Source organism: Leopardus geoffroyi, chromosome C2 (genome assembly GCF_018350155.1).
Source record: "Leopardus geoffroyi isolate Oge1 chromosome C2, O.geoffroyi_Oge1_pat1.0, whole genome shotgun sequence".
In the NCBI taxonomy this organism is placed as follows: domain Eukaryota; kingdom Metazoa; phylum Chordata; class Mammalia; order Carnivora; family Felidae; genus Leopardus; species Leopardus geoffroyi.
Window position 1 is genome coordinate 56,283,576 of NC_059333.1, and position 14,840 is coordinate 56,298,415.

The 14,840-nt window shown below is 40.0% G+C and overlaps 1 protein-coding gene across 1 annotated transcript; it reads right to left on the bottom strand.

Moving 5' to 3' along the window:
- Positions 1-3,042: 3,042 nt before the first annotated feature.
- On the bottom strand, positions 3,043-13,369 carry DPPA2 (developmental pluripotency associated 2). Its single transcript, XM_045500975.1, has 7 exons — positions 13,337-13,369; positions 10,993-11,140; positions 8,944-9,107; positions 8,798-8,851; positions 7,601-7,862; positions 5,834-6,029; positions 3,043-3,172 (listed from the first exon to the last, which is right to left on the bottom strand). The coding sequence occupies exons 1-7, from the start codon at positions 13,367-13,369 to the stop codon at positions 3,064-3,066; spliced, it is 966 nt and encodes a 321-aa protein (XP_045356931.1). The 3' UTR covers positions 3,043-3,063.
- Positions 13,370-14,840: the final 1,471 nt, after the last annotated feature.

Here is a 14,840-nt window from a genome sequence, read left to right on the forward strand (position 1 = left end):
TTTTCATCGTAAAGGGGTGTTAGACTTTGTTAAATGCCTTTTTCATCTTAGTGTTTTCTTTATTCTATTAATAGGTATATTACATTGATTTTCATGTTGAGCTACCCTTATATTGCAGGGATAAATCCCACTTGATAGGGTATAATCCTTTTAATATGCTGTTGAGTTCAGCTTAAGTCAGTATTTTGTTTGAGGGTATACTGGATTATATAGTGTTTGGATTTTGACTATTCTAATTAAGTGTGTACTGTTGTTGAAACGTAAATTGATGCAGCCACTATGGAAAAGAGTATGAAGTTTCCTCAAAAAATTAAAAATAAAATTACCTTGGGGTGCCTGGCTGGCTCAGTCAGTTGAGTGTCCGACTTCAGCTCAGGTCATGATCTCACGGTTCATGAGTTCAAGCCCCACATTGGGTTCTGTGCTGACAGTTAGGAGCCTGGAGTCTGCTTCAGATTCTGTCTCCCTCTCTCTCTGCCCTGCCCCTACTCACACTCTGTATCTCAAAAATAAAAATTAAAAATGTAAAAAAATTTTTTTTTAAATAAATAAAATTACCATATATCTGGCAATCCCACTACTGGGTACTCACCCAAAGAAAATGGAAACGCTAATTGGAAAAGATCTATGCGTGGGGCGCCTGGGTGGCTCAGTCAGTTAAGCATCTGACTTTGGCTCAGGTCATGATCTCATGGTTCATGAGTTTGAGCCCCGCTCAGGCTCTCTGCTATCAGCAGGGAGCTTACTTTGGATCCCCTGTCTCCCTCTCACTCTGCCCCTCCCCTGCTGGTTCTGTCTCTCTCTCTCTCAAAATATATGAACGTAAAAAAACCAAAAACCTTGGATCAAGAAATAAACTTAAAAAAAAAAAAATATATGCACCTCTATGTTCACTGAAACATTATTTACAATAGCCAAGATATGGAAGTAACCCAAGTGTCCATCGGAAGGTGAATGGATAAAGATATAGTGTATATATGTATACACACACAGGTACACACACACACACACACACACACACACACACAATGGAATATTACTCAGCCATAAAAAAATATCTGTGCTAAATGAAATAAGAAAGACACATAAAATTCTCTTATATATAGAGTTTAAAAAACAAAACAAACAGAAACAGACATAGAGAACAAACTGGTGGTTGTCAGAGGGGTGAGGGTGGGGGGATAGACAAAATAAAAGGATTTAGGGGTATTAAGAGGTACAAACTTTCATTTATATAAAAAAAATCACAGGGGAGGAAAGTACAGCATAGGGAATATAGTCAGTAATACTGAAATAACTTTGAATAGTGACAGATGGGGACTACACTCACGCTAGTGAGCATTTTGTAATGTATATAATTGTCAAATCATTATGTTGTACACCTGAAACTAACATTTTATGTCAAGTATACTCCACTATTTAAAAAGATTGCAATAGTGGGGCGCGTGGGTGGCTCAGTCAGTTAAGCGGCCGACTTCGGCTCAGGTCATGATCTCACGGTCCGTGAGTTCGAGCCCCGCGTCGGGCTCTGCGATGACAGCTCAGAGCCTGGAGCCTGTTTCAGATTCTGTATCTCCCTCTCTCTGACCCTCCCCCATTCATGCTCTGTCTCTCTCTGTCTCAAAAATAAATAAACGTTAAAAAAAAATTAAAAAGATTGCAATAGTAACAATATAGCCTTAAGAGCTTGTTGATCATTACTTATATAACACATAAAAAAGGGAGATGAAAACACAGATTTTAAGCCATCTATGGCAACAGCAATAATCTAAATATACAAATTAATCAAGAGCATGAGAAAACAAGTCAGTCTGGGAAAAATATTTGCAAAAGACTTATCCAATAAAAGGCTACCATTCAAAATATAAAAGAATTCTTAAAACCCGACAATAAGAAAATGAACCAGATGAAAAACAATGGGCAAAAACCTCTGAATAGATAACCTCACTGAAGATATATAGATGACAAATAAGCACATGAAATGGTGCTGAACATGTCAGGTCATTAGGAAACGGCAGATTAAAGCAATGAGATGCTTCTACGCACCCATCAGAATGGCCAAAATCCAAAGCACTGACACCACCAAATGCTGGTGAGGATGTGGAGCAACAAGAACTCTCAATCATTCCTGGTAGGAATGCAAAATGGCACAGCCATTTTGGGAGACAGTTTGGCAGTTTCTTACAAAACTAAACATACTTTTACCACACGATCCAGCAATCATGCTTTTTGGTATTTACCTAAATAAGTAGAAAGGGTATACCCATACAAAACCCTGCACACAATAAAGCAGCTTTATTCATAATTTCCAAAAGTTGGAAGCAGCCAAGATGACTCTTAATATGTGAATGAATAACCAAACTAAGGTACATGCAGGCAATGGAATATTCTGCACCAAAAAGAAGTAGGCTATCAAGTCATGAAAAGGAGGAAACTTAAATGCACATTGCTGTGAAAGAAGTTAATTTGAAAAAGCTTCTTATGATTCCAAACACATAACATTCTAGAAGAGGCAAAGCCATGGAGACAGTAAAAAGATCAGTGGTCAGGGGTTGATGGTAAGAGAGTGCTGAGTAGATAGAACATGAAAGTTTTAGAGTAGCGAAACTATTTTGATGACACCATAATGGTGGATGTAGGTGGTCATTATACACTTGTCAAAACCCATAGACTGTACAACACAAAAAGTGAATCCTCTTGTAAGCCGTGGGCTTTGCATGATAATGATAAGTCAATGTAGGTTCAACACCTGCATCGCTCTGGTGAAGGATTTTGGTAGCAGGGGAAGGAGTTGAGGCAGTATTTCACTCTGTACTTTCTGCTCAATTTTTTCTGAAAGCCTAAAACTACTTTAAAAACCTATGAATTAAAACAGAACTAAGTTATATTCTATATAACTAAATACTTGAAGTAGCAGTAGCAGTCACGTCTTGGCAAACCTCAAGCACAGAATCTAGACACTCACATCTGTGCCCAAGGCCTCAGGCAACACTGAGGATGGTCAGGACAGAGCACGACAGTCACTGGGATGAAAATCAATAGTAGCCACAGGATCTCCACCATTTATTCTTTATTAAGATATGGCCCACTCAAAGGGAAAGATGTTGATGTATTCAAGCCACGTCGCCTCTCCTTCCCCATTGCAATTAATCTTTTCATTATCTTCTTATTCCTATAAAGAAAGTTAGAAAAAGAATTTTGAAAATTTGTTACAATAAGATAGACCATTCTATACCAACCACAATAAAGCAGGAATCCACTTCTGGCATTTCTTAGTAGTTTGCCCTACCACCTAAGATTTTACATGGTAAAGAAAGGAAGGATTGTTCACTTAACATCAGGGCACATATTCTATACACTACAATCGGCTCCATGTTCCACTTCTTTATATTTACACGTTCCCTTTTTTTCTTGTACCTTCTTCCCACATCCCCTTTTCTCTTCACACTCGATCACATGGTTTTCCCATTTATAAATAAAGAAGAAGCAAAAGAGAGGAAGGAAGAAAGAAGGAAAGAAGAAGGAAGGAAGCAAACGAGCTCCCTTGATATTGCTGCCTCAACTACTATCTCATTCTCAGCTCAGGTAGAACAGATTATTAATATGTCCTGTTCCTATGTTCTTCACATGTTCTACTCCAATTTGTAACTACCCTATTCTGTTTCTACTGACTTTCTCAACATACTCTCAAAAAGGCCACCAATGGTATCCTAAATTGACATTCCCAACAGCACTACATTAACCATAGTCTTACAATGGCCATCTCACTGCCGGCCATTTCCTTCTGAAACTCTTTGCCCATTGCTTTCTTTTAACTTACCTTTCAGCCTCTACCTGTACTTCAGTCTCCATTGCTCACTTGCCATTGAAATGCTGATTCTCTTTTGGGTTCTTTCCACTACATACTCCCATGCACAATTTATATGCTAAAGACTCCCAAATGTGTTTCTTTCTAGCCTACGTGTCTCCCAGAACTCTAGACCCATGGTCAGCATGACCCATGTATCCCATCCTTTGCCACTGAACTGGACTTTTCTATCTTTCCATCTAGTAAGACAACAACTGTTCCCTCTACTCCTACATTTCTTATATTTGTTCCATTACACTTTAAATTCTTTGCCAGGCTCATAGATTCTATCTTTCCAGAATTATTATAGTAATCTCTTACCTTCAAATTTAGTTTCTGTTGCAAGATTTCAATTCACTTCCTAAAAAAACCCTTGGTTTTCTTTTCTCATATCACCTCCATCCACTCCATTGTCAAAAGCTGAATTTTTTACTCCTAGATCAACATTAGGAGTTCTACAGTCTATATAAAATCTAAAGCAGAGCTTATGTGTATGCCCAATATATATTTCCCTGGGTGGTGAGTAGGTAGTTATATTCCCAAAGGAGTCTATGTCATAGAAGTGACTAAGAAATTACAACCCACAGGATAACATGAAACCTTATATATAGATATAAAAGTTACAATGATCTGCTCCTCCCCTTCCCAGACTTTTTTGTCAATATAAGCTTCAATCAGATTGACCTATTTGCCATTTCTCAGTATGTCATATTCTTTCAGTTCTATGTATTTGGATGAGCGGTTTGCCCTAATTATTACTTTCCAACTGGTAAACTCTTCCTCAGTACATGTAATCCCTTGGGAAGTTTCCCTAAGCTACTCCAATGTAGGTACTACCCATACATTTTCTTTTTCTTTTTTTTTTAAATATAATTTATTGTCAAATTGGTTTCAATACAACACCCAGTGCTCATTCCAACAAGTGCCTTCCTCCCTGCCCATCACCCACTTTCCCCTCCCCCCATCTACCCTTAGTTTGTCCTCAGTCCTTAAGAGTCTCTTATGGTTTGCCTCCCTCCCTCTCTATAACTCTTTTTTCCCCCTCCCCCTCCCCCATGGTCTTCTGTTAAGTTTCTCAAGATACACATATGAGTAAAAACATATGGTATCTGTCTTTCTTTGCCTGGCTTATTTCACTTAGCATAACACCCTCCAGTTCCATCCACGTTGCTGCAAATGGCCAGATTTCATTCTTTCTCATTGCCAAGTAGTATTCTATTGTATATATAAGCCACATCTTCTTTATCCATTCGTCAGTTGATAGACATTTAGGCTCTTTTCATAATTTGGCTATTGTTGAAAGTGCTGCTATAAACATTGGGGTACATATGCCCCTGTGCACCAGCACTCCTGTATCCTTTGGGTAGGTTCCTAGCAGTGCTATTGCTGGGTCATAGGGTAGTTCTATTTTTAATTTTTTGAGGAACCTCCACAGTTTTCCAGAGTGGCTGCACCAGTTTGCATTCCCACCAACAGTGCAAGAGGGTTCCCGTTTCTCCACATCCTCTCCAGCATCTATATTGTCCTGATTTGTTCATTTTAGCCACTCTGACCAGCGTGAGGTGATATCTCATTGTAGTTTTGACTTGCATTTCCCTGATACCTCCCCATACATTTTCAGTCTCCCTTACTCTTTTTCATTCAAGCGTGCTACATGGATTTTGTCTTACATATTTGTGTATACACAAGTGAGGTATCTGACATGTGGTGAACTCTAACGTCTTTTTTTTTTTCCTTAAAATACATCTCTAAAATGGAGGCAGTTAAGGTCCCAACTTGGATACTTTGTTAAGATTTCTAAGAAGCCATATTTATCTGAGTTCTAATCCAGTACTATGTTTTTTGCTTCCTATTTTTGCCTAATCTATATAGCAAATGAAGAAAAGAATATATTGGCCCTCCACCTTCTCCTACTAAATTATTCAGAAACCCATCTAGACATCTCCTTTTCTGTGTGTCAGACTTAGAAAAATACTTAAGGGTTACCTCTTAGCACATTCAGGGCATAACATATTATCTTCAAGGCCCGGGGATGGGAAAGTACAGGCGGGCAACAGGAAGAGAGAAATCATCCTCTTGGGGGTGTCAGGCACCCAGGCCTGGCCTGCATGAAACTGCAGGCGAACCCAACCTTTTGTGTCTGCCAAGAGAGGTCTGCCATGGACCACACACCACCTGACACCTGAGGAGGGAAAGAGAAGCAAATATAAACAGCTAATCCAAGGTCTCAGAACATCACTCTGGGTTTTGCTCTTATATTCTGTTGATGACTCAACTGAATGAAAAGCATGAAAAAATGTCCGCCAAAGACACTATAATCTAACTTCACAAATTACGTAGCACAAGGGATGACAATTAACTTTAAAAAAAAAATTAATGTTTTATTTTATTTTTGAAAGAGAGAGACTGAGTACGAGTGGGAGAGGGGGCAGAGAGAGGGAGAGAAAGGGAGACACAGAATCTGAAGCAGGCTCCAGACTACAAGCTGTCAGCCAAGAGCCCAACTCATGAACTGCAACATCATGACCTGAGCGAAAAGTTGGATGCTTAACCAACTAAGCCACCCAGGCACACCTGGATGACAATTAATATTTTCGAATGGTTGCTTTGTGTCTAAGATTTTGCTAAGTGGTTTACATGTACGAATACATCTATTCTTAAGAAGATTATTCATATTGACCTTCTATTTACTTTTATTTACAGGTGAGGTAACTGAAGCTTATCGTGTTAAATATTACAATTTTCCCAGAACCATGACATGGATCTAGATATTCTGATTCAAAGCCCATTTGCCCAACTATTATACTGTACTGCCTCAACAACACAAAACAGGCAAAAAGATCTTTGTTTAAAAGTCTAAGGAACAGGGCCACCTGGGTAGATCAGTTAGTTGAGCATCTGACTTCGGCTCAGGTCATCATCTCGAGGTCTGTGGGTTCGAGCCCCAGGTCAGGCTCTGTGCCGACAGCTCAGAGCCTTGAGCCTGCTTCAGATTCTGTGTCTCCCTCTCTCTCTGCCCCTTCTGCTCTCTCTCTCTCTCTCTCTCTCTCTCTCTCAAAAAGAAAACAAACATTGAAAAAAATTTTAACCAAAAAAAAAAAAAAAGGCCTTGAGGTAGGGAAAGACAGGGGAAGGCTCAGATTGTGGCTGACCACATTATCAGATTATGCTTTCTTCCCACCTCAGACTTTGGTTTATGATAAAAAAGTAAGCACTCAATCACCTAGCTCAGACACTGGTCCAGGTAAAACTTGGCTACCTAGCAACCAAAAAATAATCCATATATAAGTCTAATATCAATCTACATTATTTTAACTCTTTCCTTTTTACTACCTTTCAGTATGAGACAAATAAAATTTTAAATTTAACTTAAAAAAATTTTCTTTTATTTTTGAGAGAGAGAGAGAGAGAGCAAGTGGGAGAGAGAGAGAGGGAGACACAGAATCCAAAGCAGGTTCCAGGCTCCAAGCTGTCAGCACAGAGCCCAATGTGGGGCTCGAACTCATGAACAGTGAGATTATGGCCTGAGCCAAAGTCAGGCTCAGACTGAGCCACCCAGGCACCCCTAAAATTTAACCTTCTTTCTAGGGAATAGTACTCACTTTTTTTTTTTTTTTTTTTTCTTTTTAAAGTAGGCTCCATGCCCAGCATGGAACTTGAACTCATGACCATGAGATCAAAGAGTTGCATCCTCTACTGACTAACTAAGCCAGCTGGGGGCTCCAGTGCTCACTTTTTTCAGGTTGATCTTACCAGAGGCTTGCAGCAGAAAAGTCTCCACGGAAACAGGAATGGGACGTGAATTCACAGACTTGGATTGACTGGCTCTTGCAGCAATTCTTGACCACGCTGCCAACATGCCTTCTTGTGCTGAAGTTATCACTTCAACTATATTAATCCCTTCCTCTCTTTCACTCTTCTTACAACGTTTCCGAATCCTTGCTCTCTTGGTTGCCATCTTGCATTTTGTCGAACATGACTGCAATTGGGCCTCTGGTGATATTTTAGGAATATTCTGCAAATGGTGATTCATGGTGAGTATTCAGTGAAGTGCTACTGCCCTAAAGATTTTTGTGTTTTGTGTTAATTTTATCATTCTTTATACATTGGCCCATGTATATAAGTGTGGGAAAGATTTAGGATTGTTAGTTCCCTTAGAGCAGCAGTTTTCTAGGAGAAATTTTTGACTGTTAAAACTAGGGGTTGGGGAAGCAGAGGGGCTTGCCACTGACATTTAGGGGGTAGAGGCCAGGGATGTTTAGGCCTAAAATGCAGCAGACAGCCCCCCCACCAAATAAATTATTTGGCCCCAAATGTCAAGTCTTTTTTCTTTTTTTATTATTGCAGTAGAGTTGACATACAATAATATATTAGTTTCAGGTGTACAACACAGTGATTCAACATTTACATACATTACCAAGCAATCACCATTAAGTCTAGGTACCATTTGTCACCATACAAAGTTGCTCCATTACTGACTATATTCCTTATGCTGTACGTTGCATCCCCATGTCTTATTTACTTTATAACTGGAAGTTACTACCTTTCAATTCCTATCCCTTATTTTGCCCATCCCCCCCCACCCCTCCCTTCAGGCAACCTCCAGATCGTTCCCTGTATCTATGAGTCTGTTTCTGTTTTGTTTTGATTGGTTGTTTTTTAAGATTCCACATATAAGTGAAATCATATGGCCTTTGTCTTTCTGTCTAACTTATTTCACTCAATACCCTCTAGGTCTACCCATATTATCGCAAATGGCAAGATTTCACTCTTTTTATGGCTGAATAATATTCCTTTGTATCATATATATAACATTTCCTTTATCCAAAATGTCAATAACCCTGGCTGAGAAATCTTGCCTTACATATACAACATATAGAGATGGTGGGAGAGTAGATACAATTCACAGTCAGAACTCACCTTAACATTGTCACCACACCTCTTACTCACCTCGTTTATTTCAGAGTAAGCATGTTTCTGGAGCCTCAAATAAACATCTATTTTCTAAGGAAATTAAGAGGGGAAATAAAAATTATAAATTGATAAAGCTTTCCACACTTACTCTGTGCAGCAGAGTCTCCCAACAGTGTACTCACCCGGCCATCGGTACTCAAATTAAATTGTTGGCACCAGCTTCGCAAAGTGTCCCAACGTACTTTATTAACCGGAGGCAAACTGGTTGGCAAGGGAAGGATTGGTGTATTACAACAACTATGTTTTGGACAAGACTTGAATTGTTCATTCATTTGAAGATGACAAACTAAAAAAAGAAGGAAACGAAAGCAGTAACAATTTAATATTTCTAAGATTGTAATTTAACAAAGTTGTTGCTAATTTCTCATAACCCAATTTACATATATATATATATATATATATATATATATATATATTTTTTTTTTTCCCCTCCATTACAAGTAGAGTAATAGATTCTGTAATTAAAGGACTTACCCAAGGTCACATCTCCATTAACTGGCAGACCTGGAACTCAAACCTACATTTTGAAATTCCAAATCCTAGGTTTTTTTACATTACATACAACAACTTTTTACTGCCATCAACAAACACCTGGACAGAACATTTTTTTGGATTGCTACTCCAAAATGTCTAGATTTTGAACCAAAAATACCAGTTGTCCCGAGAGAAATCAAAGAAATCACCCAACCAACAAAGGTCCTGCATTCTGTCTGCCCACCTCATTTTCCTGGTCAGCATCCCATCTCACCTCACTCTGCTTAGGTGTAACCTGTCACTGTTTACTTTGCATTGAAGTCCTTGGTCCAGAAAATAAAATCATTCTGAAAATACTTATTTGATGCTTTTACGTGAAACACTAAGAACAGATTTAAAGGGTCATGACATTAAGAGCTGCTAGATATTTGGTCAGTAAGTACTTATCAAGCAAAATACTAATAATTGGTGGAAATGTTGATCAAAGGATACAAATGTTCAGTTATAAGATGTTCAGAAGTTCTGGGGATCTGATGTACAGCATAGTGACTATGGTTTTTTTAATTTTTTTTTTTTTTTTAAGACTTATTTTGTTTTTAGAGAGAGAGCCCAAGAAGGGGAGGAGGCAAGGGGGAGAGAGACAAACAGAAAAAGAGAGACTCTCCAGCAGGCTCCACCCTGGAGTGCACAGTCCTACATGGGGCTCAATCCCACAACCCTGGGATTATGACCTGAGACAAAAATCAAGAGTCAGATGCTCAACCAACTGAGCCATCCAGGGGCCGAGCATAGTGACTATTGTTAACAATATTATTCTGTATGTTTTAAAAAAATGTTTTTAATATTTATTTTTGAGAGAGAGACAGAGTCTGAGCAGGGGAGGGGCAGAGAGCGAGGGAGACAAAGAATCTGAAGCAGGCTCCAGGCTCTGAGCTGTCAGCACAGAGCCCAATGCAGGGCTCAACCCACGAACCTTGAGATCATGACCTGAGCCACCCAACTGTCCCATATGCTGTATATTTTAAAGTTGCTGAGAGTAGAGGTGCTTGGGTGACACAATCATTTCAGCACCTAACCTTCTTTTTGGCGTGGGTCATCTCATGGTTCATGAGATAGAGCCCAAAACTGACAGCACAGAGCCTGGTGGGATTTTCTCTCTCCCTCTCAAGATAAAACTTAAATAAAATAAAATAAAATTGCTGAGAGTATCTTTAAATGTTTTCACCACAAGGTGGGGGTGGGGGGCGTAACTGTGTGAGGCGATAGATGTGCTCGTTAACCTTATTTTGGTAATCATTTTGCAATATAAATGTGTATCAATCACCACATTGTACACCTTAAGATTATACAAGGTTAGATGTTGATTATATCTCGACGCTGGAAAAAAATAATTTAGTCTTTACGAGAGGTATGTAAAGTATGCATTAACCAAAATGAAAGAATATTGAGCTCCATAGGTTGGGAATTTGAATTCATAGTCTGCTGACTAGAAGACCATGCTCTGTCCAAGGCACTTGACACACCCATTTTTGTGTCTTAAGAGCAAGTCATGGTGCCTAATAAATGAAGTCTAGGAGTTTGAGAGCTCTCTTACCACAGATACTCAAGGTGAGATTTAAGGAAAAAAAGGAGAAATCTTTTCCCTGGGCTTCCCAGAGCTGGGGGAGCAGCAAACTGAGCAATCACTGTCCTCATACCTTTATTGTTTGTCCCAGGCATCTCCAGGCCAACTTCTGAAGTTGAAGAAACACTTGGTTCCACCTGATGTTCTTCATTAGTTTCTTCATTAACTGGAACCAATGTGAGAACCACAGTTTCTTCCTCTAATGCCTCCTCAGAGAAATTCTGGAAAGGGAAAGGTCAACCACAGAGTCTCATTGGATGCCATATACCTAAACTGCTTATTTTCAGAGCACAATTGATAAGAAACTCAGAAGCCAGTAGGTGGCTGGAGAGCAAATTTATGGTGATACCCTGAATTTGATGTTGATTAGCAGACCTTTTATTAGATAAGAGAAACAGGGGTGCCTGGCTAGCTCAGTCCATGGTGCACGTGGCTCTTGATCTTGGAGTTGTGAGTTCAAGTCCTACATGGGGTGTAGAGATTACTTAAAATAATAAATACATACATACATACATACATACATACATACATACATACATACATAAATAAATAAATGCCAGACAAACAATGAGAAAATGGACAAAAGTAGATGTACAGATGGGTGTAGACAAAAGGATATGTCTTGAGCTTAGGGAAACCATCTCCCTCAAGGCCTTCCTCTCCCTCCACTAAAACACTTTTATTTTATCTGCTAAAACTATATGGAATGTGTTCCTGCCTTCCCATCTTCTATCATGATTCCTGATGATTCCCAATTCCAGCTATCATCAACTCTCACTGATAGATGCAGTAATTCCCTATTACTCCAAGCTGCATTCTTTCTGCAGATTGCTCTCCTGCCTTTTTTTTTCTTTTTTCTTTTTTCTTTTTTTAGGAGAGAGAGAGAGAGAGAGAGAGAGCAGGGGAGGGGCAGAGGAAGAGAGAGACTTTTAAGCGGGTTATCCATTTAGCATGGAGCCAGAAGCGGGAACAGACTGTGAGATGATGACCTGAGCCGAAATCAAGAGTAGTGCCAAACACTTCAATGGCTTATCAAAAACGGCCACGCATGACCTACAAATTTCTGTAGTCTGACCCCTGCCTGCCACTCTAGCTCAAGACCCCTGAGCTTTCTAAGTTCCAGGCATACTGGCCTTATTTCAACCCGACCAGAGAGTTTACTCTCTGCTGCAATCGCAGCAACACATCCAACGCCCAGTTAGAAAGGAAGTGACATTTACCGGTTTTGTCCAGTACATGTGCCCCGCTCTACGGGCTTTCTGTATTTCTCTCACTTAATCTTCACAGCACATGTCTAATAATTTATCAGTATTCTCACTTTACAAATTAGGCGAGTCCCAAAAATTAAATGAACAATGTCAAAGTAACATGTGCTTAAGTTTCTGAACTGAGCTTTTCCTCTCAAATCCAAAGGTGAATAAACTCCATCCCAGTCCCACTGCAATACTTGCTTCTCAGAACAGCCAAGTAGATCCGAGGGGGCCATGCCCTTCCCCCTATTTCCGACTCAATAGCTTCCCATTGCTCATACTCTCATCCTGCATATGTATAACACCGGTAAGCTTTTGTTTCAATGTTTATTTATTTTTGAGAGAAAGAGACAGCACACGCACCGGGGAGGAGCAGAAAGAAAGGGAGACACAGAATCCAAAGCAGGCTCCAGACTCTGAACTGTCAGCACAGAGCCCAGGAACCGCGAGATCGTGACCTGAGCCAGAGTCAGATGCTTAACCCACTAAGCCACCTCAGTGGCTCCCCAAGATTTTATTTTTAAGTAATATCTACACCTAAGGTGGGGCTCAAACTTAGAACCCCAAGATCAAAGATCTCTCGCTCTACCAGCTGACCCAGACAGACACCCCTGTGTAACACTTTTTCAAAGCACTCCCATGCACATTCACTGGTCAGCTTCAAAAAAAAGTTATTAGGGGAATATTACTCCACTCCAGAGAGTGGAGTCTGAGAGGCTCGAAGCAGCGATATGACTTGCCGGTCATCCATATACTTAATATTTGGGAGTAGGAGAAACTCCCCCAAGGGAAGAAACCAAATTGGTCACTTCACTTTCTGACCCCATCCACAATACCCTTTCTCACTTTCTTTTTATTCTTTTTATTGTTTCTTTAGGTTTTCCATTTGCCCAGCTGCAACATGTCTTTCTACAGAATACATCCCTTACGTCGGCCTGGGAACGGAAATCTTTATTTTGTGTTTTTCACTCTGACCCAAATAGACACAGAGCCACAATCGTGGGTAAGAAAAGTAATAATCCACTTACAAAGAGGAGGGACTCCAAGATGGAGATTTCTTACCCTCAGAAACGAAGTCCCGTGGCATGAAGTAAACATAAGCAAGCTCTAGAAAGACTTTGAAAAATGAATCTGTAGGAAAATCCATTCTATGGGAACGAAACCTACCTGAGCGCTGTTTTCATAACTCGAGTACGCCATTTCCAGGAATACTTAGGGGAAGGTGAAGCCTGCAAGGTTGGTTCACCGGCCCTTCACTCCTTTTCACCTGGGGGCTTCCAGCCTGATTTCTCCTTTTATAAGCAAATGTCTCTGTCTACTTCCTGTTTCCCAGAAGAGGGGGGTTTTCCTTCCTCCTCTTCTTCCCCTCCCTCATTATCTGACAGTGTAATAATTTCATCAGTTTTGCACTCCCTTCGGTCCATTATGTGACAGTTGAGCTGTTGGGTAATGAATATCACTCCTAAGATTTTTTTTTTTTTTTTTAATAAGATTTTTAGGGGCAGCCGCTTGGCTCCATAGGTAGAGCCTGTGACTCTTTATCTCGAGATCATGAGTTCAAGCCAGATGTTGGACGTAGAGTTTACTTAAAATAAAATAAAAAATAAAAAAAAATAGAATAAAATTTTTGTTATTATTTTAAGGTGAGATGTGGGAGAAACTAGATGTGACAAATTCTTGCTAACAAGTTGCAACTGAATCAAAAAATATATTTTTAAAACATTTCTAGGACAATATTGATGTTGGATTGAATGATGTTATTATGGAGGGAGTAAAAAAATAGAATCAGAGGTATTTTATAACTGATTTATGCCCATGGGTGTGTCGTTCACTGGGAGATTAGATTTAAATTGTAGGGGGTGGATAACAATCTCTCCCGGATCAAGTTCTAAACACAAATATTAAATCTGCATTACTGGTGAGCTGGGTACAGGGAAGGATTTGGCTGTTTACAACACAAGCAGCAAGGGGCGTCTGGGTGGCTCTATCGGTTAAGTGACCAACTTCAGCTCAGGTCATGATCTCACTGTTCATGAGTTTGAGTCCCACAGGGGGCTCACTCCTGTCAGCGGGGAGCCCACTTTGGATCCTCTATCCCCTTCTTTCTCTGCCCCTCCCCTGTTCACGCTTTCTCTCAAAAAATAAAAACAAAACAAACAAATAGAAAACACTAAGGCAAATGATGGACAAATGAATGCAGAAAAAACTGCAAGCACTTGGAAGTTGCTGGAGCATAAGTGCTGGAGGCAGGATGTGACAAGGCAGGATGGGATAAGAGATGAGGCTGGAAGAGTCACAGATGTTTTCATAGGTCACTCTAAGAAGCCAGAGCTATTAAAGGAAAACATTCACAAATAGTATGGCAGTACCGGCATCCATTGGTCTCTCTTTGGGCTTTCTCCTTCCTTAGTAAAATGGTCCGGTCCATCAGTCTTAGGACCCACTAAGCCCAGATCAATTTATACATTTAAAGTGTGGTCTGCAAGGTCTCAGCTTCAGTTTACTGACGCCTTCCAGAACTGGATCCTTGAGGGCAGGACTCAGAATTCAACAAGCCCTTAGGGTAATTCATTTGCACCTACAGTCTAGAAGCCTTCATTAGATGAGGGTGTGACCAAATGCATTTGGATTAGGCAGATAATGGTTGGAATCCTGGCTCCTCCCTTCCAGG